A 24,064-nucleotide genomic window follows, 5' to 3' on the forward strand; every position below is an offset into this window, starting at 1 on the left:
TCCCCTCCGAACTACAGCTCCCGGCGTGCCCCGGGGCGGCGCGGGCGCAGCGGCGCGTGCGCGGCGTGCGGCCGTTGGCTGGGGCGGCGGCTGCGCGGTCGCGGCGCGGTGAGGTCTGCGGGCGCTGGCAAATCGGGCCCGGGATGTAGAGCTGGCGGTGCCTGACGGCGCGTCTGACGCGGAGCTGGGTGGGGTAGAGAGTAGGGGGCGGTAGTCGGGGGTGGTGGGAGAAGGAGGAGGAGGCGGCGGCGAATCACTTATAAATGGCGCCGAAACAGGACCCGAAGCCCAAATTCCAGGAGGGTGAGTCCGGGCCCCCGGGGAGAGGCGGCCGGCGGCGCGGGAGCGGCGGGCCCGGCCGGCCCGGCCGGGCGGCGGGGGCTCGGGGGCTCGGGGCCGGGGGCGACGCGGGCCGCACCCGCGGGGCTGGCGGGCAGGGCTTTGTGCTGAAGGCGCATTGCGGCGGCGGGCCTCCCTCGGCGCGGGCGGGACGGCCGCGGGCGAGGCCGAGGAGCGCCGGGCGCGGCGGGGCCTGGGCGTGCCGGCCGCCCCGGGAGGGAAGCGGGCGCGGGCGGCCGCCCATTGTGGGGAGGCGGCGGGCGCGCCATGGCGGCGGCCGGGAGGTGATGTGGCGTGGGGGAGGGGAGGCGGCCCTCCCGCCGAGGGACCGCGCGGCCCGGGCAGCCCCCGGCCGGCGCCCCAGCCGCCTGCCGCCGAGGGGGCTGCGCCCGGCGGCGCGGCGGGGCCTGGCAGGGCCTCGCGTCTGTGGCGGGAGAGGCGCGCTGCTGCGAAATGGCCGCTGCGAGGTGGCCGCGCCATCATGGCCGCCGGCGCCCGGCGCGGGCCGCGCGCGCAGCGCCCCCTCCCGGCGGCCGCGCGCTTCGGGGCGGGCGGTGCGGGGCGCGCAGCCGGGATCCGGGGCGGGGCGGGGCCGGAGGGGCGCGCGGGGCTTTGTGCCGTCCGCATCCTCCGGCGTGCGGGCGCGCTCCCTGTGCGGAGACCCGGTCCCGGTGCGCCCGCGGACTCCCCGCCCCGAGGTTGAGTGCAGCGACGCTGGACGTGCGGGGACTCGGACGCTGGCTTCCTTTGGCTTATTAATTGGCGCTTTCTTTTTTTTTTTTCTTCTTTTTCTTTTCTTTCTTTTTTTTTTTTTTTTTTTTTTTTTTTGGTGAATGCGCCTTGGCTGACGGTAGAACCAGACTTTGTTGGGAGATCTTTAGTGTTTACGGTTAACGCGTCTGTTCGCGTACATCAGAGTGGGGGCTTCACGGTAAAGTAAAACAGAAGCAACGTTTCCTAGCCGAGCAGGGACACCTTCAAAGTACCGTTCATCGCGGTCGGTGGAGCTGCGAGTCACCATAGACGCCCAGACGTCTGCCAAAAACACTTGTCGTTGCGGGGATTTTCAAACTTGTAGACCCCTTACCCCCACACCAAGCATGCTGTCACTTTACGGACTATTTGAGAAGTTATCAAGGGTATTTTTTATAAGGACTGGCTCAGTACCTGCTTTCTCCTGCCGTGAAAAGTTGCGACTACCTCCTGTGGGTTAAGGTTTATGTTTTTTTAATCCAGATGTTTTAGGTCAGGGACTTTTAGTCTAGAAGTTAGTGGGTAGAATATAGGTTTATCTGAAAGGAAGAGGGTTTTTTTTTGTTTTTTCTTTTTTTTGTCCAAGTGAGATTTTGTATTTCAATTACGAATCCATCCTCCTCTTAACCCCCCCCCCCCGCCCCCCGCACAGTAGTGTTGGCAGTGCAGCGTGGACCATCTATTCAGCTGCTCAGTCAAAATTACGGTAGTTGTTGGATTAACCAAGAGTTTGCTCCATCAGTTAAGGAGGTCATGTAACATCAGAACGTGACAGTTAAAATGCTTTGATAACCATCTCAATATAATTGGTTTCCTGTGTAATACCACGTGTTTCAGGTAGTTACAAAAACATTCTGGGAAATGACCCATAGGCTTCGCCAATGGCGCAGAAAGTCCATCCCTGCTGTAGGACATGGAAGGAAGATCACTGAGGTTTGGAACAGTCAAGGGTGGCTTTCTGGAGAAAGTGCTTTAGTTCTGAACTAGAGGGAGGAGAGAGCCAGTAGGGGGATAACCACCCAGGAGAAGCCGTGTGCTGCTGTAGTGCTGAATCAGACAAGAGTAGGAACCAAGGTGCCAGTAGTAAGGTTGGAAAGCTGCGCACCAGAGTGTTGGCCCTTACTTACCATCACTTTCCAGATGTGTTTTCTACTCTTGTGTTAACGCTGAATTGCCGGGCCATCTTTAAGAAGTTATTTGGGGGCACCTGGCTGGCTCAGTCGGTTAAGCATTGGACTCGATTTCATTTCAGGTCCTGATCTTCATGGCCTTGGGTTTGAGCCCCACGTCAAGCTCCGAGCTCAACATGGCTCGGAGTTATCTCTGCCCCTCCCCTTTTGCACACACTTACTCTCTCTTTTTTTCTAAATAAACTTTTAAATGTTGTTTATAAGATGTGTTCAGGGAATGCCTTGAAAGGAAAAAGTACTACCCTGTTGGTGGTAACAGAATTGAATTAAGACACTGCAGAAGAATTGAGTGTATGTGATGGTGGAAATATGAATTATCAGAAATAGTACTTCTTTCATGATTCCCTTAAACTTGGAGGTTTTTTTCATTTAATAATGCTCAGCATATGTTAGATAAGCGGTTTTTAAGCGTGGTGACTATTTTGTACTGGACTTGATCCTCTCTTTCAAATTCTCTTCCAGCACATGGTAAAGAAAACTGTTTAGGCCTTGTCAGGAATTCACAGGCTGGTGGTAGCTTGTTAGTGTTCCTGGTGAGCATAGACCAGTGGGAGGATGGCGCCTTGGAATCTCAACCTTGAATTTGAGAGCATTGGGTAGAATTACTTTCGTCTTACGATACTAGAAGCATTAAGAGTGGAGAAAGGCTGCAAAAGCCTGATAACCATGGTTTGCTCTCTTCCCCAATTACCAGTCTTTTTCTGCAGTTTTATTATGAGAAGTAGGCCATAGGCGTTTGTTATCCTGGTGAGTCAAATGCCTCCAAGCAGGCTGCCATCCGTCAATGCACTAGTAGCTGCAGTGGAGGTCAGAAGGGCCCCAGCCCCAGTACAGTTGTCTTTGGAGGCAGCCAGGAAGACGGAGGAATAAGGCCCTTTCCACGGTGTCTTTAAAATGTACCTGAAGAGTGAGGTTAGGAGACACAGATCCAATCTTTGCTGCTGCTGTTTGTTTGCTACACCTTATTCATGTCCCCAGGGTCTCAGTATTCAGTGGTGGCTCCACTTTGGATGGGCCGTAGCCACTGGAACACACTCCAAAGCTGGTCTAAACCCCCTCCTTCCAGTTCCTGTTTTGGTTAATATTCCCACCAGCCTGGAAGTCAGTTTAAACTTTCTGTTTTTGCTTGGTTGTCCTTAATTTCTCACTGCTTTTGGTTCAGATCTATTTCTTCCCATGGACTGCTGGCAGAAGTCTTTGATTTGTTTCCCTATTTCCAGTCTCCATTGAAGCTCTGCACAGGCCCATCTTCTGGCACGTTCTTCAGAGGGGAACCACTGCACGGGAATTACAGAGAACTTTGAGCAGAGTAACATTACTCAGCCTGCTCGGGAGGTTCTAATACAGGTCTCTGGTGAAGCTTGAGAATCTGTAGTTTTATTATTTTTTAAATTTATTTATTTATTTTTGAGAGAGAGCCAGCTGGGGAGTGGGGGAAAGGGAGAGGGAGAATCCCAAGCAGGCTCTGAGCTGTCGGCGTGGAGCCTGACTCAGGGCTCAGTCTCCCAAAACGTGAGATCATGACTTGCGCCAAGGTCAGAGTCAGCACTTAACTGACTGAGCCACCCAGGCGCCCAAAAAATCTGTAGTTCTAAAAACTCCAAGAGATTCTTGGTCAGATTTGGGAGTTCTTACAGGATGAAGTCCACACTTCATTACATGACATAGAAGGCAGACACACCATGATCTGTTTAACATTGATTTCTACTTTTACGTGTTTATCTTGTGCTCCAGCGATAGTGAACTATTTATATTCAAATGGTAAGGAGTGTGATAGTGTCACCTTGTCATGTTTCTGTGCTGCTGTACCCATTGTTTCCTTAGTAGCTCATCACTCCTATTGCATGTGAAGATAAAAATATGAAATCCAGCGAATTGTGCAAAAACTATTTGCTTCCATATCTGTGTCCCCCATTGATATGATGGTGCTCAAACAGGTACAGGAAAGACTGGGTATAAATATGTTGAAAATGAACGTATGGATTTGCTTTAGGATAACTTTTTTTTTTTTTTTAACATTTAGTTTTGAGACCGCATGAGCGGGGAAGGGGCTGAGAGAGGGAGAGAGAGAATCTCAAAGCAGACTCCACACTGTTAGCACAGAGCTGGACGCAGGGCTTGAACTCATGAACCATGACTTGAGCCGAAATCAAGAGTCCGACGTTTAACCAACTGAACCACCTGGCTGCCCCACAGTGGTCAGTTTTTGAAACTTACAAGCAGCAGTTATTTTTTAAAATAGTGAAAATCTTGGGGCGCCTGGGTGGCTCAGTCGGTTAAGTGTCCAACTTCGGCTCAGGTCATGATCTCGCGGTCCGTGAGTTCGAGCCCCGCATCGGGCTCTGTGCTTACAGCTCAGAGCCTGGAGCCTGTTTCAGATTCTGTGTCTCCCTCTCTCTCTGACTCTCCCCCATTCATACTCTGTCTCTCTCTCAAAAATAAATAAACGTTAAAAAATAAAATAGTGAAAATCTTATTGCTGTCTAGTTTCTTCAAAGTTGAGCTAGTAGGTTGTTTTCGTAGTTTTAGAGCTAAAAGAGCTAACTGTGGTGGAGTACTTTTGTTACCTCTGGGTCTGATGAAGCCCAAGTAGACTGAAAATAATGTGCAAGAAATTGGTTTCTACTGTAATCAAATGTAATTTTCAGGTACTGTCAGGAATTACCTACTTGATTTGTCTGATGAGCAGTTGGCTTCCAGGTCATCCTCTAGTCCCTTCCATTTAGTTATTCTTGCAAGTCTGAATGGTAGGTTCAACATAGAGTGTGATTTCCCAAAGTTAGAATTTTATCTGTTTTACTTGCCCAGGAAAAGGTTTGGAACCAGGGATAATAGGTAGAGCATAAGGTCCTCATTTTGGAAATATTTTAAAAATCTTATTTTCAGATGCACATTGAAACACCCAGTCCTGCCAGTAGGTAGTTACTGTAGATTTTATTGGCTTAGTAGGTGGTAGACTATCTGATGATCCAGATAGATTGATAGTCTAATACATTGATTTTTGCTGTTTACATCACATCCTAAGGTGTTTTCTGTTGTAGGGTACTGTTGAAGTTTGATCTGAAGTGTTTTTCTGTACGTAGCCTTACTCTTCCGGTTTTGCGAGCAATAACAGTACAGCTGTGATGGCCCTCACGTGCGACTCTTAGATACGAAGATAAATGAAAATTAACTCCCTTTTTTTTTCTTTCTTTTTTTTACTTTTACAGGTGAGCGAGTGCTGTGCTTTCATGGGCCTCTTCTCTATGAAGCAAAGGTATGAAACCTGTTTTCCTTTGACAAGTTAGCTAAAATTATTGGTTAGATGACTTGAGTCGTAAGAGAGTTAGTTGCTTTGTTCCAACATTTGTGATTCATAGAACCCCTCGTGTTCTCTTTCTGGGTGTCTAACTGCTTGCTGAGTGGGCCAGACAAAGCATTGCCACCTTGCCATTGTCTCAGTGACCTGCGGAAGGCCCAGTGGTTGGAGTATTTGAGGGGAGATAAAAGACAGGTTTGTGGGAGCAAGTTGCATTGTGTTGTTAATGACTTGTGAGGACATCTGGCCAGTCACTTTCATGTGTAAGTAGTTGTTGAGTAAGTACTGAGGGATCTATTACGTTAGGGATAAAACCTAATGGTAGAAATGTGAGGACATTTAACTTCTTTCTGTTGGCTCCTCTGTGAGAGTTTGAATCGCAGGGGGCTTCCTTTCCTCTGTCAGTGTCATCCCAATTGTGAAAACTGGTTTTACGTTTAGCCAGAGGTAAATGAAATAGTGAATTCCCAAGTAAAAAGTGTTTTTATTTTTAGTATTTTGTTTCTGGTAATTTTTAGTGTAGATATTTATGGTGTGACTATTTTTAATAGTGGTTTTAAAAATGGTCTGCATAGCAATACAGCCTTGAGTTACATGCAATTTCTGCAGCATTCTTGGTGGGTAGTTTATGTGTGTCTGTGAAAATGGTCTTAACAATTTTGAAGTGTGTCTCCAAATAATAACCAGTTTCACTACTTTTCAGTTGTTTAGAATATATAGATGTGTGTTTTTAAAGTTCTAAAATGGCTGAATTTGGATTCATGGAGAATCCGGTCAGGAACGTCATGTGTACGTGCATAAGTCCTCGTGATGTAATCCTAATACAGTTTTAAGTAAGTTGTGAGTCCTCTTGATCATTTATATCCCGGAGTGTTATTTTTGTTGCATCAACTGTGGCACACTCAGCTTTTCTCCTGACAGCTGAAACTCCAGGGAACAAGTTTTAAATGGTGGTTGGAATAACTTAAATTATCATGATTCTCTTGGTTGTCTCAGATAAAGACTTTTAATCCATGACGGAGAGTCGTCACTTTCACTTGTCATAGTTAATACCTTTAATGATTTGTTCTAATTTGTTTGGCTGCTTTTAAGAAGAACATAAAGTGTTTTTCATCTGTCACTTTGCTGGTTGCTGATATTTTGCAGCAAAACACTTTGCCTTCCATAAGTTAATGGCGCTTTCTAATAATAGAAAGGCACTGTCTAATTTTCTTTAGCTGAATTTGGTTTTTGAAATAAGTACTAGTTTCTGGCTGGCTAGACTTTGAGAAAGTGCAAAAATGACTTTCATTAGCTGTTCTCAGAGAGCTACTCCAGCCCATTGAGTTAAGGGCCGGGGGATCTTTTATTACAGTTTTTCAGCTTTGCTGGGCCGACTTCCACAGATTGTGACTCTAAGGCAGCTGTAGAATGGCAATGTGAGCAAGTAACCCGAGATCCTGGATGATTTTCTGTTTGGCAGTCCTGCTCTCTTGTGCTCGTTTTGGTCCCCAAGGTTTGAGTGGAGTGTCTGAAAGATTGCATACTTGAAAATCATCCAGGTAGTTGTCGCCTTTTTCAAAAACGATTTCTGAGTGAATTTTCTCTTTTTTATTTCAGTGTGTAAAGGTTGCCATAAAGGACAAACAAGTGAAATACTTTATACATTACAGTGGTTGGAATAAAAAGTGAGTATTAGTATTAGATCTTTAAAAGCAATTGTATCTCTTAACAAGGTAGCTTGTGTCGTGTGTGTCACAAACGCATGCTGCTTTCTTTCTTTTAAGTTTTTATTAAAAACGTTTTGGTAACATTTTTTAAGTTGGTTTATTTATTTTGAGAAAGAGATGAAGTGCCAGTGGGGGAGGGTCAGAGAAAGGGTGGGTAGAATCCCAAGTAGGCTCTGTGCCGTCAGCACACAGCCTGGTGCGGGGCTCGAACTCATGAACCGTGAGATCATGACCTGAGCTGAAGTCGGATGCTTAAGCAACTGAACCATCCAGGTGCCCTGCACACCCATGCCTCTTAACTTTTGGATGGTTTTACTACATATTGAAGCAAGGGTGAAGCATTTGTGGTATGATGAAAATAATAGAAATAAGGGTACCCACCATTTCATTTTGAAGTCTTTGGATGATTTCTTGTGTTCTAGTGTAATGTGTAATCGTTAGTCAACCAACTGCTCTTTTTTTCTGGTTTTGGTTCATTTTAGGACAGCTTGAGTTTTTTTGCCTTAGCACCCACGCAGTTACGTATGTATGTTACCACAATTAGTTATATTCAGAGCTAGTTGGATTATTCTGCTTGGAAAAGGAAAAAGGTTGCCTCATTAGGAAGTAGTGACGAACTTGTATTCTGAATTTTGGTAACATAAATGTTGGCAGAGAGTGATTTCCTGTGGTTCATTTTTTAGAATATGGTTTAATACAGATACAGAGATTTAATTGCCTAATTAAACTTAATTTTTCACCTTGAAGAGTTAGACTTTTCTTTTAAAGGAGTGGTGTATTGATCCGTTATGGCGAGTAGACAGTGGTCGCAGATTGAACGCGTTCTAGAATATCAAGCCAGGGGGGAGCTCTTTTTCAGCGATGGGTCTTCTCGGGACCCACAGATACGGCACATCTAATAATTTACTCATTTCTGATGCCTGAAATGGAATATCCTGTAATTTGTACTATGAGAGGTTTTAAATTACTTTTATTAGTGTGTTTTGTCCTTCAAAAATTGCCAGAAAGTAGTTTTTTGGGGGTTGTTTTCTGGCACCTTTGAAGGCTTTGTGTCCCTTGAGCTGTGCTCTGGTACCGAGTTCTCCGTCTGGTTGGAGGATTACTCTGTTGCTATGGAAGGAACTATTGTCTATGACTTTTACTGGCCCTGTGACTTTGGTCTTGTTTCATGTGGTCCTTTACCAGGTGATCCAGCCCAGTTTTATTTGTTAGAAGAATTTTTTTTCACAAAATGCTGTTAGCTGAGAAGAAATACCAGACCTTTTTTTCCATTAGTATAGTTGTAGAAAGGTGGAAATCTAAAATGTGTCAAAGTACATTCCTGACAACTTGTAATTTTTTCCCATTTAATAATTAAACTACTTCTAATAATGGCGGGTAAGATTTTAAATACTGAGAAATTCGGAAAATAATGGAGAAAATGATCGTTTTGGGTTTTTTTGTTTGTTTTGCGAGAGGGACAGCATGAGTGGGGGAGGGGCAGAGAGAGAATCCCAAGCAGGCTCCTCTCTGTCAGCCCAGAGTCTGACTCTGAGAGAGCCTGACCTGAGCTGAAATCAAGAGCTGGATGCTTAAAACTCCCATGCGCCCCCAAAACTATCCTTTTGTCTTGGAGAAGTAAACTGTGATTTTTAAATGTGATTTCAGTATTAATGCTAAATTATTTCTAACATCCAGGAGAGTTTACCATATGGCTCCTAGTGTATGTTGTAGTTTCCTATTGAGAAAATGTTTAAGCTCTAGTTCAGTCTCCTAATAGACTTACTTTACACACCGATACTATGTGAACATTGGTAAGGTTGAGAGTATTACCTTGTGATAAGAGTCTCCGTTCTCCACAGGTAATAGAATGTCGACTTTATGCATGTTACGTATAGGAAAGTTAAAGTTCATCCAGGAAATCAAAGAAAAACAAATAGTAAATTCATGGCATAGGTTTGCCCTCATTCCCATTTAAATAATTGTTGTAGGATTTGTGTTTTAATTCTTTTATGTATAATATTTTGTATAAAATTACGTGTAGATGTGTATGGCTTTAAGACTGGATTTTGAGTGGCATTTGTAGCTTATGAGAAATTGAAAGTGCCAAATGATTGTATTTCCTGATTTTATAGCTTTAAAATAATGTTTTTCCCTTTGTTAGAGTTCAGTAACACAGGTAAATGATAGACTGCATAGATTTTGTTTTGCTCTTTGTAAAGCGAATTTTATATATTCCTTGGAAAAAGAATTTAAAAATGGCACTCAACATTGGAGATATTTCATATCTTCATAGGTGTAAAATTGAGGATATTAATGAACAAAGGTAGATGTGTTTTTTGTAGTTGATTTGGAACATAGATAAATAGACATAATGTTGGAAAGTTTGATTTTTTTTTTGTGAGTAGAGAAGCCTCGAAGCCCATTTTGAAATGGGAGCACTTATTCAGCAGCCCAGCAAGTGTGTTATGTGTGTGTGTTTTGTTTTGTTGTTGTTTTTTTTTTTAGTGCTGTGTAAGCAGTGTCACCGGTCATTGTGATTGTGGGGGTTAGTGACAAGCTACCTTTAGAAAATTCTGAACTTGTTTAATGTTTGTGACCTATAAAAATTTCTGAGTGTTTGGCTTTCAGTTACTATCCTAGTAGTGATGTTCCTCAGAACAAAAAATGTCATTTAATTTTCCTGTGGTTCAGCAAGGGTTTTAGCTTCTGACACATAAAGGAAATGAGGATTGATTTGGTCTTTACTTTTTCATTAAATTTTTTTTTTTTTTTAAGTAAACCCTGTTTTTTTAAGTAAAAAACCCTGTTTTTTTAAGTAAACCCTACCATGGGGCTCAGACTCACAAACCTGAGATTAGGAGTCGCATGCTTTACCTAATGAGCCTGCCAGGGGCCCCTTGATTTGGTTTTTAGATCAAAGTTATTTTAGATGCATTTTTTATCAGAGGGGGAAGGGATTTGACGGGAACTACAATGGAGTTAGGTGGTAAATAAAAATTTTCCAGCTCTGCCTAATTCAGAGAGAGTTGGAATAGATAGAAGTAGATGTATAAATAAAAATCAGATTCTTGTTTTGAAAATGGCTTGTAAGATTCTTTTAGAAAGTCATACAACAAAAGCCCAATCTGCAAATTGGAATTTTTAAAACTTTAGTTAAGTACATACTTCTTTCACAGTAGATAACATATTTGCACAGTAGATAACATATTTCTAAATTTTCAAAAACCTTACCGGAACTCGTTGACACAGACATTTAAATATTCCATCGGTAAATAAATCTTAATAAAGCTTAAGCTAAATTCTGCACCTAGTTACTGAGATTACTTTGTACTATGCTGTCTGTATCAGAAGTGCTGTGAGGCCCAGGCGCTCTGAAAAAACTTTGAAGACACGTGAGGATATTGTAGCCCTTTTTCCTGTTCCTGAAGGAGCTCCCTCAGTACACCACCCCCTCCTGACCTCTAGGTAAATGCATGTTTTAAAGTTTTCTCTAGGAAATCATGTTGAGGATTGCTTTTTAATTATTTATTCTTCTTTTGGTTATCTTATGTAAGAGGTCAGAGGTGGGAAATCATTTGCTTTGGATACATCTATTTGTGTCACTAAAGGAGCTCCCTCAGCAGGAGAAAAGCACTTTGCATGAATAGTTAAGCATTCCCTAAAAAATACCTTGTTTTTGTTTTCCCCTTTGGAAAAAAACACATCAGAAATCTTTTTTTGTGGTTAAAAAGTTTTTTTTAATGTTTATTTTTGAGAGAGCGAAAGAGAGCACACATGCGTGCAAGCGGGGAAGGGGCGGGTGGTGGGGGGACAGAGGATCAGAAGCAGGCTTTGCATGGACAGCAGTGAGCCTGATGTGAGGCTCGAACTCAACAACCTCAAGACCGTGACCTGAGCCGATGTCGGACACTCAAGTGACTGAGCCCCCCAGGTGCCCCGACACTCGGACATCTTGAAGGAAGGAGCTTTTCTAATTGCCAGAATGCTTGTTTAAAGAGTGGTCGGTTCTTCCTTTTGATGTTTAGGAAGCCATCTCTGGTTCTGTGCGTTCATGAGTGAGTGAAGGTTGAGGATGATGTAGTCTGATAAACCATTGTAATCATTTGATTTACAGTATTTGCTGAGTTGGTGTGGATGATATTTGTGATAGACCTGATAGATTTCTGACAGACCTTGAGTGCTTTTTATGGTTCGGACTCTGAACTGTTTGACGTGTATTATTTCTCATAACGATACTGTAAGGGTAGGCACTGTTATCTCCCATTTTATAGGTGATGAAAGTGAGGCACAGCTAGTTCTGTAACTTTGCTGTTACATAGTTAGCTAACTAGCTGATCAGTTTTCCTTCTTTAAGATGGCAGCTTCTTGTGGACTCCCATGCTTCACTTTTTTTTGGAAGTTAAAATTCTTAAGATCTCTTTATTCTGTAAGGATAATTACTTAAGGGCTCTTTTTTTTTTTTTTTTTCCTCTTTTGAGAGAGAGGGCGCAGGGCACAAGTAAGCCAGGGGCAGAGAGAAGGATCAGAGAGAGAAGCGGGGCTCACCCAAAGTGGGATTCGAGGTCACCTGAAGCGGGGCTCAAGCTCATGAACTGTGAGATCATGACCTGAGCAGAAGTCAGATGCTTAACCGCCTGAGCCACCCAGGCCTCTCTGCTTAGGGACTCTTAATGTTAAGTGCCATACTGTACTCATTTTAAGAAAGGATTTGAATAATCTCTTTTTGGAATCTGGCAGTTAAGGTTTAGGGTGCTGCTTTTGAGGATGTAGTTTCTTTCTCTTACAGCACAGATTTTCACTGGATTTTCATTTCAGTTGAGAATGGATTTGTAGTCCCAATTAATTAAATCTCAGAAAAATCCAGAGTCTTGCCTCTTGGATCTCTACAAGTAATTGGAGGCAGGGTCTGAATAGTAGTAAAAATGTCTTTGAATGATAATTTAACTTTTGTCTTTTACAGTTGGGACGAATGGGTTCCAGAAAGCAGAGTACTCAAGTACGTGGACACCAATCTGCAGAAACAGCGAGAACTTCAAAAAGCCAATCAGTAAGTTTGTTTTGGCAACATGAGTAGGAAGAGAAATGTCTGTATATTAGTTCTGGGAAGTGGAATGAACAGTAGAAATCCTGTGGCCTGCCTGCTAAAAAAATGATTCTTGGTATCTGTTAGCTGCCGTGTTGTGGCTTTGACTTCAATCAGAGAAGCCTTTCCTAGAAAAAAGGAAGGAGTAGCAGACCAGTCATTTCTAGTCTGTCCATAGAGTTAGGTAGGAAGCATCAGGATGTTGGAAATTTCTGTAGTTGGAAATGCACTGTGATCTTGTTGGCTCCCGGACTCTGTGGGAGTTCTACTTGGGAAGGGCACAGGGGATCTCAGTTTGAATATAAATTTCAAAATGGGATCAAGCTGGCACAATTATTTTTCCACGGAAGTACTCCTTTGATGACAACTTCATTGGAATTCTCTTTGAAGGGAGCAGTATGCAGAGGGGAAGATGAGAGGTGCTGCCCCAGGGAAGAAGACCGCCGGCCTGCAGCAGAAAAGTGTTGAAGTGTAAGCAGACCTGTTTTAATTTGGCGTATCGTTATGGAAGTGATCGTTCTAGAAGTGATTGTTCTAGAAGTGAGCTTCAAGCTCCATATACCCATCGTCCTGTATTAGAGTTCATTGAAAATGGAACCTGGAACATTTCAACTTGAAAAATGCCAATGAGCACTCCTTTCTCAAGCGTTCAGTTGTTTGAAAATACATAATAATTACATATCCCTTAATTTCCCTTAGCAGGTTTTCTACCCTCCACCCCCTTTGTTTTATGGTGAAATATACGTAACATAAAGTTTACCTCTAACTCATTTTTAGGTGTATAATGCAGCAGCATTGAATACACTCACTTTTTTTTTTTTTTAAGGAAAAGTGTATTAAAGAATTGCTTTATTAATACAAAACGTACAAACTATTAAGTGCTAAGAAATTCAGATATCTAAGTCATAGCAAAACAGGTGGCAATTCAACATCCAGTGTCGACAGAACGCTTGGAGACTGCCACGGATTAGACTCCCATGGTTGAGAGGGCATCTTCAGAGGTGAAGGGGGGGGGCCCCAGGTGTAACAGCTTTTCAAGTTCCCTCTCCTCATCAAGGATCATGAGAGGCACTCCATTCAAGGGGAGGTGTGCAATCTGGTGCTCTGCAAGCAGGTCAAAACTCTCAAAATCTAAAGGATTGAAGGGAAAGAATTTTTCTGTTTCAAGATAGGTGTCATCCGAGGCTGGAACAGTGCTTTTTGCTTTGACAGTCTTCTCAGTTACCTTTTTGGCAGAGAAGAGCTTAGAGAAAGGATTGCAAACAACAGCAGCAGTTTATTATGTGAAATCTGTTGCATAGGTTGAGAAGTTAGCTTGCTTATTAACATAAGCAAGAAAGTTGAAACAAGAATGTCAGTCTGTTGTTGGGATTCATTCAAGTGTAGTTTATAGATGTTACGAGTTAGGGTTAGTTGTCCGTGTTTTTTCGTTGTTTTTATGGTAGAATGAGTGGGTCAGGAATGTGTGTGTAAAAGCTCTTGGTTGCTCTGGTCCTCACATGTTCTTTTTTTATTATTTTTTTTAATGCTTATTTTTGAGAGAGAGAGTGCGATCAGGGGAGGGGCAGAGAGAGAGGGAGACACAGAATCCGAAGCAGGCTCCGGGCTCCCAGCTGTCAGCACAGAGCCGGACACAGGGCTCAAACTCACGAACTGTGAGATCATGGCCTGAGCCGAAGTCGGACGCTTGACCGACTGAGCCACCCAGGCGCCCTGGTCCTCACATGTTCTTGACATCAATTAAGTAAAAGTTCATAGTTTAGTCTGACTCGGAAATACTGTTCAGACTGAACACAGATACTTGTGTTCCAGAAGTTAAACTTAGAGAAACAGGAAAAAAACTGTACTTTCAGATAGATGGCCAGCTTTTTGTATTTGTAACGGAACATAAGTTAATTTGAGTTGTAAAATGAACCTTTTGCTCTAAATTAGATGAGTACAGTTAATAACTTATAAATACTTAAAAAAAATTTTTTTTAATGTTTATTTTAGAGAGAGAGAGAGCACGAGTAGGGGAGGGGCAGAGAGAGAGGGAGACACAGAATCTGAAGCAGGAAGCAGGCTCCAGGCTCCGAGCGGTCAGCACAGAGCCGGACGCGGGGCTCAAACTCATGAACTGCGAGGTCATGACCTGAGCCAAAGTCGGTTGCTTAACCAACTGAGCCACCCAGGTGCCCTATAAATACTTTCTAAAGCTGTAGAAGGGTCAGCATACTCCAGTGTTATGGTTGGGTCTCACCAGATAGAGTCCATAATCTTGGGCTTTTTGCAAACCATTTCCTTGCATTCTGTAAGTAGTTGTATGTGGAATTAAAATGAGTAGTTTACTGTTTGCCAGTTGGTAAATGAACGAGTGAAGTTGCTATTGGAGATGATGACTAAGAGGAAGGAGACATTGGTCTCAGAAGGAAAGAGCTTATTAGGTGTCAAAAAGGAAGGACTATGTACTAGGGAGAAAGAGGGTGGAACATTGTGGGCCAGTGAGGGTGGAACATACACATTTACCAGTTCACTGAACATACACATTCACCAGTTTACTGAAGTAACGGCGAATGCTGTCTTTTGGAACTTGGATTTTGTGGAACTAGTAGGGTAACATAAACTACAGTATGGTTATAATTTACATGCTGTGAGCTTATAAATTAAGAGTATAATCCTAGAAGTCTCCCGATGTGGTTTTGGTTTATTTTTCTATTATATGGAGGGAGGTGTGAATTTAGCCAACTGTCAGTGAAAATTCTTAATGTCTGAGCAGGGCAACTATATTTACAGCCTGATCTTCTCATTCAAAGCAGTGTTTCTCTATGAACTTAACCCTGGTAAAAGGGAATGTATGGGGGCGGGTGTACTAGCAGTAATCACATATTTTTCTTTTTTTTTCCTTCTCCTTTTAGGAAAACCAAAAAGAACAAACAGAAAAGTAAGAATATTAACTTGGTTAAAAATAATTATTTTACCTTCGTAACATTTACATTTTGAAATCAGTGTTAAGCTTTAAGAGTTACAAAGTTTTGAGAGTAAGCTTATGTTTGGTGATCTCAAAGATGAGTCACAACACTGTACATAGTTAGGTACATAGTAGTAGAGAGCCAACTTTGAGAATTCTTTTTACAATGGAAAAACCTTGTAAGCGTTTATTATTTTCATGTTCTTTAGTCTTAGTCATTAAGAAGATAGTATTTTTTAATAAATGTAAGATAATGTTGCTAAATGTTACTTAATTTTTTTTTTTTTTTGATGTTTATTTTTGAGAGAGACAGACAGAATGCGAGTGGGTTGGGGCAGGGAGAGAGGGCGGCACAGAATCTGAAGCAGGCTGCGGGCTCCGAGCTGTCAGCACAGAGCCTGACGCGGGGCTCGAACTCACAAGCTGTGAGATCATGACTTGACCCAAAGTCGGACGCGCAACCGACTGAGCCACCCAGACGCCCCACTAAATGTTACTTAATGCTAAATGATAGAACAATTTATAAAAGTTGTATTTTTGGTAGGACTACGATTCTTTAGATTCAGGTAACACCTGTGTAATGGAAAAATAAGAAAGAGGGTTTATCGGGAAAGTATTTTCCTTAAGAGTGTCTCCTGTATTAAGCCGAGAACCTCCTGTCCTTGTCCTGCATGTGTCTAGCACCTGGAAATGGAGATGGTGGCAGTACCAGCGAGACACCTCAGCCTCCTCGCAAGAAAAGGGCCCGAGTGGATCCTACCGTTGAGAATGTGAGTTTTTAACATTACGAATAGCATGTTAGTGTTTCTAGTCTGTGCAATAAAATAGAACTTCAGTCTTGAAAACATTGTTGGCATGGTTAACTACTGCGATGAAAACATTCCTCTTTTTTGGATTAAGGATTTTTTTTTTTTTATACATCTTCTGTTTTACATGTAGCTCTGCATGTGTCCCTGCTGTGTATGTCCTCCCCAGCTCATCATCAAATATTCGTCTGTAAGCTCTATGTTCATGTACAGGACTAAATATTTCATTGGTATTCGACTGTATAGACTTAAGAGCTCACGTTAAATGGTTTAGTATGTCCCAAGATGATTTAATAAATCCATAAAAAATGCCACAGAAGCTTTATCTAGCCTGCATATATGTGTGTGTGAATATGAGTTTAGAATTCTTAAGTGATAAAATGTCTTGTTTCTGATTTCCAAAATTAGGAATTTGGAAGTATGGTTTTAGTTTTCAACTGACAGTTATATTTCTGAAGCTGAGGTTAGGAAGCAATGGTATACTCCTAAAGAGTGTATGTTTTGAAAATAGGCAACTTCAGGCAGTTATTGAAGATTTCATTAGAAGTCAGGACACTTAATTTTATGTATAAAGAAGTAACTTTAATCTGTATAGGATAGTCCTTAGCTATTAAGAGAAGCTTCTTTTCTCCCAGCAGCTTAGCTGTAGGGATTTTTCATTTACGATTTTTGAAATGCCAACTCTGGCAGTCCATTTGAGTACTTGAATTAATTCAGGGGAGCCTGGGCGGGCTCAGTTGGTTGAGCGTCCAACTCTTGATTTCAGCTCACTCAGGTCATGATCCCAGCCCAGGGTTGTGGGATCAAGGCCCAAGCTGGGCTTCAGATTAGGCTCCAAGCTGACAGTGCAGAGGCCACCCTGCTTGGGATTCCCTCCCTCCCTCCCCTTCCCTCCCTCCCTCCCTTGTTCCCTTCCTCTCCTCCTGCCCCTTCTGTGTGCGCTTACTTGCTCTCTCTGTAAAATTAAAAAATATAACATATACGTATGTACTTGGTGCCTCTAAATATTGAGAAAAACCCTGAATTTTGGTGTTGCTATTGAGTGAGAAAAGACAGATTTTTAATGCCCTTCCCTTTTCTGTTCAGGAGGAAACATTCATGAACAGAGTTGAAGTGAAAGTAAAGATTCCTGAAGAATTAAAACCGTGGCTTGTTGATGATTGGGACTTAATTACCCGGCAAAAACAGGTACCTTGAAAGCTACACAGATTGTAACCTGTAGGGTACGTTCTTGCTGATGTGGAAACAAATTTTAAGGAAAAAATTGTATAGACTTGGCTCTTGAAGGGGTGTGATTGATGAATATTATTTTAATTCAGAGACTGAATAGCTTGATCATCAGAAGGCATGTCTTGGAAAGGATAGAAGAAATCCATGAGTTTTTAGCGAGAAAGGGTGGCAATAACTCGGTTTTGGAGCTTTCTAGGATAGGAAGCCCTGAAAACTGGTAAAGATGAAGTAGCACGTGGTTTCTGTTCTGTCACTGAAAATGGGGTGTCCTCACGTGGTGTTGCTGCTGCTGGGCTGTAGGAAGCACACAGTTCTCTGCCAAGTATTCATGGCCTCCCAGACAACCTGAGTGTTCTGGCCGAGATGTGTGGTTACTAGTGGAAAGGAAATCGGGGCTTTGTGAGGTACGTGTGTGACATTGCAAGAGTGCGGTCCTAGACCTCAAGTGGAGAACTTTATAGGACAGATGCACCAAGTACTTAGAATGAACAGCATGGGCGGGAGTGGGGATGTGAAGATTTGGCGATAAGGAGACCTACGAGACCTCCATCGTATACAAATGTGCACTCCGTTTGGTTCTTGATTTGGTTCTGGAGCTGAACTGCGTTCAAACCTTGGCTTTACCACTTAGAGTTTGGACAAGTTACTCGGCCTCGGTAGGTCTCTGCCTCACACTAAAGATGTGAGCACGACCTCAGAGTTCACGTATGCTTCAAGCGGGGTGTGGCACATGGTACACACAGGGTACATAATGATGGTGTCTTGGAGGTGCATTTCTGCGTGGTGCATTCCCTCCGTAGTGAACGGTGTGTGTGTATCTGACAGATGCCAGTCTTTAGAGCTGTGGTGTCCAGTACGGCAGCTGCTGGTCACATTTGGCTCCTTCCTTGAAGTTAATAAAAATTTTTAGTTCCTTAGCCACATTACCCATGTTTTAAGTGCTGGAGAGTGCCATTTCCTGTTTTGTAATACTGTTAGGTGGTCTTTTATTGCCTTAAGACTTTTCTGTTGTAATTTTCCTGTAAAAAGAACACTAGTATTCAGGTGTATTTTTTTTCACAGCTGTTTTATCTTCCTGCCAAGAAGAACGTGGATTCCATTCTAGAGGATTATGCAAATTACAAGAAATCTCGAGGAAACACAGATAATAAGTAAGAATATACAAATCTTTCAAGTGCATAGAAAGATATTTTAAGTCGTCTTCTTTCCAAATCTTAATCTTTTGAAATGTCCACTTCCTCTAAATGCCATCAGAAACTAGCAAAATAGAATTTCATTGGTTTGACCTGGAGTTTGGTAGGCAAACTTTTTCCTTAAAGAGCAGATGGTAAACATTTAGGTAAAAGTGAAGCTATTATGTGTTAAGTGCATAATATAACCATTTAAAATACAGTTGTTTGAAAATGTAAAAGCCATTCTTAGCCTGAAGGCTGTGGTTTACTTAGCACTGGTTTATTTTTGGAATTGATTTCTCTTGTGCTTTTGTTTAAATCTCTTGTTTAAAAAAACCTGTTGGGTAAAAATTCATCGTCATTAGTTCAGCCTTCAGCGCCGGTCCCTTGCTCTTGTATGGGTTGAATTAATCCCCATTTCTCAGTTGTCCGTGACCTGCTTTGCAAGTACATATTTCTGTCTTTGTCAGGGAGTACGCTGTGAATGAGGTGGTGGCCGGCATAAAGGAGTACTTCAATGTGATGCTGGGGACTCAGCTGCTCTACAAATTTGAGAGGCCGCAGTACGCGGAGATTCTCGCAGACCACCCGGACGCGCCCATGTCCCAGGTGTACGGGGCGCCACATCTACTGAGATTGTTTGGTAATGTGCCATTGAGAAAAAAACTTTTTTCTTTGGGTTTTTGATATTTTTGTCTTTCCTAATTAATCTGAAGGGGTTACAGAAAATAACATTCTAAAATACTCCATTTCAATTTGAGCTTTTTATTGAAAATGTTATCTAAATTTGTTTGAAAGTTAGCATCTCTGAGACCATGTATTTTAAAAGAATCTGTGATGGGGGCGCCTGGGGGGCTCAGTCGGTTGAGCGTCCGACTTTGGCTCAAGTCATGGCTCAAGTCCGACTTTGGCTCAAGTTCGTGGGTCTGGGCCCCGCGTCGGGCTCTGTGCTGACAGCTCGGGGCCTGGAACCTGCTTCCGATTCTGTGTCTCCCTCTCTCTCTCTGCCCCTCCCCTACTCGTGCTCTGTCTCTCAAAATAAATGTTAAAAAAAAATTTAAAGGAATCTGTGATGATTGTGTTTGGTCACGTAATGCCCGTGGTGCTCCCTTGGATGTAATTTTGACTACGTTATTTTATCTCCACAGTACGAATTGGAGCCATGTTGGCCTATACTCCTCTGGACGAGAAGAGTCTTGCATTGTTGCTGAATTATCTTCATGATTTCCTAAAGTAAGTGTAACAGTATGCCTGAAATTGGAAACATGAATTAGTACAGTGCCCTGAAACTGGCTCTGACCTGTCAGCACTGTAGATCATAGCACGTGGGAAGACGCGAGTAAACGGGACAGAGCGGTACAGGAGTGAGTGGAGATGTCAGTGGGACACGAATGCGATGTGGACCACCGCGCGAGGTGGAGCAGCGCCTTGGAGCCGTTGGGGAAAGACGGGGACCACTGGCTAGTGTTCTGGAAGGAAACCATCAGATCCACACTTTCTGTCAGGCAGTGAAATTCTAGATGAATCACAAGTTTAAGTCTAACATTGAAACTACTAAGATCAAGAAGAGTGGTAATATTTTTGTTATTCTTATAGTGAGAAAAGTCTTTGTAAATAGTAAAATCAGGGGGTTTGGCTGGCTCAGTCGGTTAAGTGTCTGACGCTTGATCTCAGCTCAGGTCATGATCCCAGGGTCATCCAGGGTTGGGAGTTGGAGCCCTGCGTCATTGGGCTCTGTGCTGACAGTGTGGAGCCTGCTTGAGGTTCTCGCTCTCCCTCTCTCCCCCACTTCCCAACTTGCACACCCATGTCTTCTGTCTCTCTCTCTCTCAAAAGAAATAAACTTTAACAAAACAAAACAGATATTAAACTCTATATAGGAGGGGCACCCGGGTGGCTCAGTTGGTTGAGCATCCGACTTCAGCTCAGGTCATGATCTCATAGTTCATGAGTTCGAACCCTGCGTCGGGCTCTGTGCTGACAGCCTGGGGCCTGGAGCCTGTTTCGGATTCTGTGTCTCCCTCTCTCTCTGTTCCTCCCCTGCTCACACTCTGTCTCTCAAGGATAAATAAAGATTAAAAAAAAAATTCTTTTAACTCAATATAGGAAATAATTTATGTAAAAAGTTAAAATTCTGTGATAAAGTAGTAACACACGAAGAATTTTTAATAAAGATGATCAGACCAGTGAAAAGTAGGACATTGGGGTTTCACAGAACTGGCAGTACGGAGGGGCTGTCAGAAATGCGTTCAGTGTCCGACGATCCAAATAGCTGTGTCTCAGTGGCTACAATTGAACGTATGAGGAAAAGGGCCGTTGTGGTTTCTTCACCTTTTTAGAGGGCATTTTGGCAGTGCCTGTTGAAAGTTCAAGTGGGAACTTAGCTGGTAGAAATGCTTAAGTGCACAAAAATTTCCAAATACATGAGGATTTAAAATGTATGTGTATAACAAATTTTTAAATGTTTGCTTATTTTGAGAGCACGTGAGCAGTGGAGGGGCAGAGAGAGAGAGGGAGAGAGAATCCCAAGCGGGCTCCGGACTGCAGGTGCGGAACCTGATGAAGGGGTCAAAGCCAGGAACCATGACATCATGCGTGACCTGAGCTGAGATGAAGAGTCAGATGCTTAACTGATTGAGCCACCCAGGCGCCCCTAGACTCTGTGTGTATAATAACGAAGAATTCTAAACAGCCAAACTGCTGTTGAAGGCATGTCGGTCCGATCAGGGAAGATTCCCATGTCGTGTCCACTTAGAAAATCAAGTTGCTCTGAAGAGTATATGTGTGGTACGATTCTCGTTCATGGAGAAAATCCTTAGTGTTTGGAAAAGACCTAGAAAAGTGTGGATCATACCAAAAAGTGGGTTATTTCTTGGGCGTAGTTTTGGGAGGGAAGGTCATGTATTTCTGTATTTGAATTTTCTTAAAATGATACCATGTATTTTGTAATTCTAAAACCGCAGCACATGCTTGCAAATCTATAGTCCTTGCTCTACTAGTGAGACGTAGAGTCCTCTCTTTGCCCTGGTTTCTTTGTGAAATAAACGTACTATTTACTTGATACTTCATTTCAGGTCCCTTTGATTTTTATGGTGTTCATTTCAAATTTAAACCCGAAAGTGTCACTTTCTGAATCTGTATTTCAAAGAGCTAAGGAAAACATCTAGATGTTCTTTTTTCTTTTAATGTTTCTTTTTGGAGGGGGTAGGGTGGAGGAGGGGCCGGGGGGGGGGCACAGTCTGCAGCAACTCCAGGCTCTGAGCTGTCCGCACAGAGCCCAACGTAGGGCTCGAACTCACGAACTGTGAGATCATGATCTGAGCGGAAGTCAGACACTTAACCCACTGAGCCACCCAGGCGCCCCTAGATGTTATTTTAGGATACATTTGTGGGGCGCCTGGGTGGCTCAGTGGGTTAAGCATCTGACTCTTGATTTTAGCTCAGGTCGTGATCTCCCGATTCAGGAGTTTGAGCCCCACATCAGGCTTTGTGCTGATGGCACGGAGCCTGCTTGGGATTTTCTCTCTCTCTCTCTCTCTCTCTCTCTCTCTCTCTCTCTCTCTCTCTCCCTTTCCCCCGGCCCCCCCCCCCCCACGCTCACTTCTCACTTTCAATAAATAAACTTTAAAAAAAAAAAAAAAAGGATACAACATTTGTTTTGAGAAGATGTCCAAGCTGTCGAGTTGGTATTCTGAAGACAGCCAGCTATTCCTGTTTTGAAATGGGGGAGCAACTCTGGACCTTTATGCATTGTTGTTTGGTCCATAACCCTGACTGAGTTGTAACTCTGGTTTCACTGTGAGGTTGCCATTATTTTAGTGTATTTTAAGAGAAATTGTTTTGTGCAGTTCTGTGCCTTGATTTGGATCAAGGTGTACGATTCTTTTTCGTCTCCGTAATGAATAATGTTTTATTTTTAGATACCTGGCAAAGAATTCTGCAACCTTGTTTAGTGCCAGCGATTATGAAGTCGCCCCGCCTGAGTACCATCGGAAAGCTGTGTGAGGCGAGGCGCTGACGCTGTTTGGATTTCTGTAAACACAGTTTTGTTTAGTCCTCCTCTTGTACAAATGATGTACTTTGCAAATGTTAGTGTATAACAGAATTGATGTTTGTTTTCTGTTTGATCTTAAACAGAGAAAATAAAAGGGGTTATAGCTCCTTTTTTCTTTTCTTTTTTTTTCATTTCAAAGTCGCTACCAGTGTATTCAGTGATGGACGACGAGAGACATACTGTAGAGTGTTTTATTGCCTAGTCGACAAAGCTGCTTTTGAATGCTGGTGGTTCTATCCCTTTGACACTCCGCACTTTTATAATATGTGTTAATGCTGTATGACAAACTGCTCTGATTCCTAGTGCCAAAGGTTCGATTCAGTGTATATACCTGAACACGCTCATCCGTCTGTGCTCCTTTTTTTATGGTGCTTAAAGTAAAGAGCCCATCCTACAGGCCGTCCATGCTGTTCCTTAGGCATCGTCCCTTTGCTCCGATTGTTGAAGAATGGTGGCTTGTTTCATGGTTTTGTATTTGTGTCTAATGCACGTGTTAACATGATAGACGCAATGCGTTGTGTAGCTACAGTTTTCTGGAAAAGCCAATCTTTTAGGAATTGTTTTTCAGATCTTCAATAAATTTTTTCTTTAAATTTCAAAGAGCAATGTGCTTGTGTGGGTACATTTTGAGACCTCTGTACTGTGTATCCCTTTTCACGTCTAGTCAGTGGTACTTCAGGGAGCAGGGAGGTGTTCGATTTTCTTGTTTGGCCTTTTATGGAAGGAGGTGGTTGGCTGCAGCATCTCCCTCTAATCCACGGAAGCTTTGGCAGTTTGCTCTCGAGTTCTCGCTAAGGAGTTAGAGAGCCACAGGACCGTTTCTCTGCTTTTCGTAGACTGTTGTTAATTTTGAGCAGTAAGGGAAGTTTTACCACTGTGACCTCTTGCTTTCTCATTATTTTAAGATGTTCACTGACATTCACAGGGCCTAAAATCCAGGGTTTTCCTTATCAGACATTAACTTCTCCCCACCCATGTAAATGGAGCGGAAGAACAGAGTAGCAAAGGGTGCCTGGGTACCTCTGGGTCCAGCATGGATCACGATCTCCCCGTTTGTGAGTTTGAGTCCTGCTTCAGGCTCCGGGTTCCGTACTGGGATCCTTTCTCCCCGGCACCTCCCCTGCTTGTGCTTTCTCCCAAAATAAAAAAGAGCAGAGCATTGATAGGTCTACCTGGTGATACTAGAGGCAGTAATCTTGCCTGGACATTAACTCTATTAAGCATTTTGAGTAGGTTTTCATTTACTAGTAGTTGTTTTTTGTTTTTTTTTTTTAAAGTAGGCTTCACTCACGCCCAGCACAGGAGCCCAAGGTGGGGCTTGAACTCACCACCCTGAGATCATGACCTGAGCTGAGACCAAAAGTCAGAGGCTCAACTGACTGAGTCACCCAGGTACCCCCATATGCTAGTAATTCTTAAGGTGGTTCCAGAACATGATGTGCAGTGGTCAGGAGCTCAAATAAAATCTAATCAAGATGATCCTGAACTGATAGTTATTAAT

General features: G+C 43.0%; 2 protein-coding genes across 5 annotated transcripts in view; both read left to right on the top strand.

Annotated features, from left to right (window-relative positions):
- Positions 1 to 24,064, top strand: part of TBC1D2B (TBC1 domain family member 2B) — a 334,347-nt gene that overhangs the window by 141,938 nt on the left and 168,345 nt on the right. The window lies entirely within an intron of this gene.
- On the top strand, positions 91 to 22,671 carry MORF4L1 (mortality factor 4 like 1). 2 transcript variants are annotated; one of them, XM_027068297.2, is made up of 13 exons: positions 162 to 303; positions 5,492 to 5,538; positions 7,180 to 7,247; positions 10,620 to 10,736; positions 12,232 to 12,318; positions 12,745 to 12,825; positions 15,249 to 15,274; positions 15,983 to 16,071; positions 17,194 to 17,295; positions 18,400 to 18,488; positions 18,980 to 19,152; positions 19,658 to 19,742; positions 22,430 to 22,671. In XM_027068297.2, exons 1-13 carry the CDS (start codon positions 264 to 266, stop codon positions 22,512 to 22,514), a joined length of 1,089 nt encoding a protein of 362 aa, XP_026924098.1. In that variant the 5' UTR covers positions 162 to 263; the 3' UTR covers positions 22,515 to 22,671. The 2 variants fall into 2 exon arrangements, with proteins under 2 accessions (XP_026924100.1, XP_026924098.1); XM_027068299.2 differs by lacking the exon at positions 10,620 to 10,736 and having other exon boundaries at positions 91 to 303.

This window comes from Acinonyx jubatus, chromosome B3 (genome assembly GCF_027475565.1).
Source record: "Acinonyx jubatus isolate Ajub_Pintada_27869175 chromosome B3, VMU_Ajub_asm_v1.0, whole genome shotgun sequence".
NCBI lineage: Eukaryota > Metazoa > Chordata > Mammalia > Carnivora > Felidae > Acinonyx > Acinonyx jubatus.